Source organism: Otolemur garnettii, unplaced genomic scaffold (genome assembly GCF_000181295.1).
Source record: "Otolemur garnettii isolate 467f Iridium unplaced genomic scaffold, OtoGar3 scaffold00023, whole genome shotgun sequence".
NCBI lineage: Eukaryota > Metazoa > Chordata > Mammalia > Primates > Galagidae > Otolemur > Otolemur garnettii.
This window is the reverse complement of record NW_003852418.1, coordinates 192736-194559: the sequence shown is the minus strand read 5'-3', so window position 1 is coordinate 194559 and position 1824 is coordinate 192736. Positions and strand designations below refer to the sequence as shown.

General features: G+C 37.3%; 1 protein-coding gene across 1 annotated transcript in view; it reads right to left on the bottom strand.

The window, feature by feature from the left end:
* Positions 1-1824, bottom strand: part of RPN2 (ribophorin II) — a 66680-nt gene that overhangs the window by 30760 nt on the left and 34096 nt on the right. The window contains exon 9 of the mRNA XM_003787572.3: positions 658-763. Coding sequence (XP_003787620.1) covers positions 658-763 — 106 coding nt within the window. The remainder of the gene's footprint in view (positions 1-657; positions 764-1824) is intronic.

Genomic DNA, 1824 nt, shown 5'->3' with positions numbered 1-1824 from the left:
GAGCCTATAATTCTTAAATAAACTTCTGTTTAACAAGGTTTTTAAAAAAGCCACAGGGCTGAAAGAAGTAAAACTTCAAGTACCTGAGAAAAGCACTAATGTGAAATACCTCATTCCCACAAAGTAAATAAAGCTTAAAACTACTTGGATCTTCAATCCAACTAGAGTTAGCTAAATATCAGAAACACCACTCATTATGATAAATTACCAGTTTTCTTTTGTACTTTACTCAGATAGTCTCAGTACAGTCTCGTCTATGTATCATGTGATGCTTTTTGATGCCTTTTTGGCATCAAGGACTTTTCTAAACCTACCAAGTCCTACCACACAAAACATTTTAAGATTTATGCATCTGTGGCATTATGGGTGATTTTCATTTTTTCTACCTCCTAAATTTTATGTAAGATAGCAATGCTAAATTTTAATGGAAAATGAATAATTTACAAATAAAAGAAAACTTGCTATAACCAGGTTCCTGATTTACCACCTTAGCTAAGTCTGTCAAACAGCATAGTGTGAACCTACACCTTGAACAAAGTCATATTGGCCTGGCTGCAAAGACCAGTCTATATTCCAGATGACTAATGCTGTACTTCTATTTTGTCATTTCCTTGGATATAGTAAAATGGTAATGGGGATGAAAAGAAAAGTGCCTACCTCTACAGCATTTGCAATATAACGGTGGTCACCTTCAACTTTGACAGAGAAGTCATAATAACCACTGGAAAATTTGACATTCATGAAGTTTAGTTCAAAAATATCCCTGTTAAGAATGACAGCAAGGTTAGCAAGAATTTATGTAGGAAAATCATGAATATAACAAAAAAGGCCTATGAAGTGTCTTTCTGAGACAGTCCAGGGCTATATCCCACTTGTTAAGTTACTTTTTGACTTCCTATCCTACTTGGGGAATCTCATGTTCAATCACAGATTACCCATATAACGTGGCTGGAAAACTTAACTATCTAAAATTACCTAAGTTTCCAAAGTTTTCTTTTCCTTTGTTTCCCTCTCCGTTCCTAAAATTCTGCTTCTTTCTGGCAGCCTTTCACAATTTAATATAAAACTGTTAAATCTACAGTATGATCCCAATTATGTTTAACAGTAACACCAAAAAAAACAATAGAAGGAAATATTACAACATGCTCAAAGAGGTTGATGTAGAATAGTATAGTTGTGGGTAATTTTTTGGCTTTATCTATGTTTTGTGAATTTCTCAAAAAGGATTATCTTGGCCAGGATCAGTGGCTCATGCCTATAAACTAAGCACTCTAGGAGGTCAAGGCAGGAGGATCACTTGAGCTCAAGAATTTGAAACCAGCCCAAGCAAAAGGGAGATCCCATTTCTACCAAAAATAGAAAAATTAGTTAGGCACTGTGGTACATGCCTATAATCTCAGCTACTTGGGAGGCTGAGACAGGAAGATCACTCAAGTCCAGGAATTAGAGGTTACAGTGAGCTATAATGACTCCACTGCATTCACTCTAGCTAGGGCAACAGAGAAGGACTTTGTCTCAAAAAAGATCTATCTTGTTTTTATAAGAAAATATTAGGCTGGGCACAGTGGCTTACACCTGAAATCTTAGCACTCTGGGAGGCCAAGGCAGGAGGATCATCTGAGATCAGGAGTTTGAGACCAGACTCCATCCCTACTAAAAATAGGAAAATTAGGAGGGCATGGTGGTGCACACCTGTAGTCCCAGCTACTCAGAAGACTGAGGCAAGAAGACGATTTGAGCCTAGAAGTTTGAGGTTGCTGTGAGCTAGGCTGAGGCCATGGTACTCCAGCCTGAGTGACAGAATAAGATTCTGTCTCAAAAAAA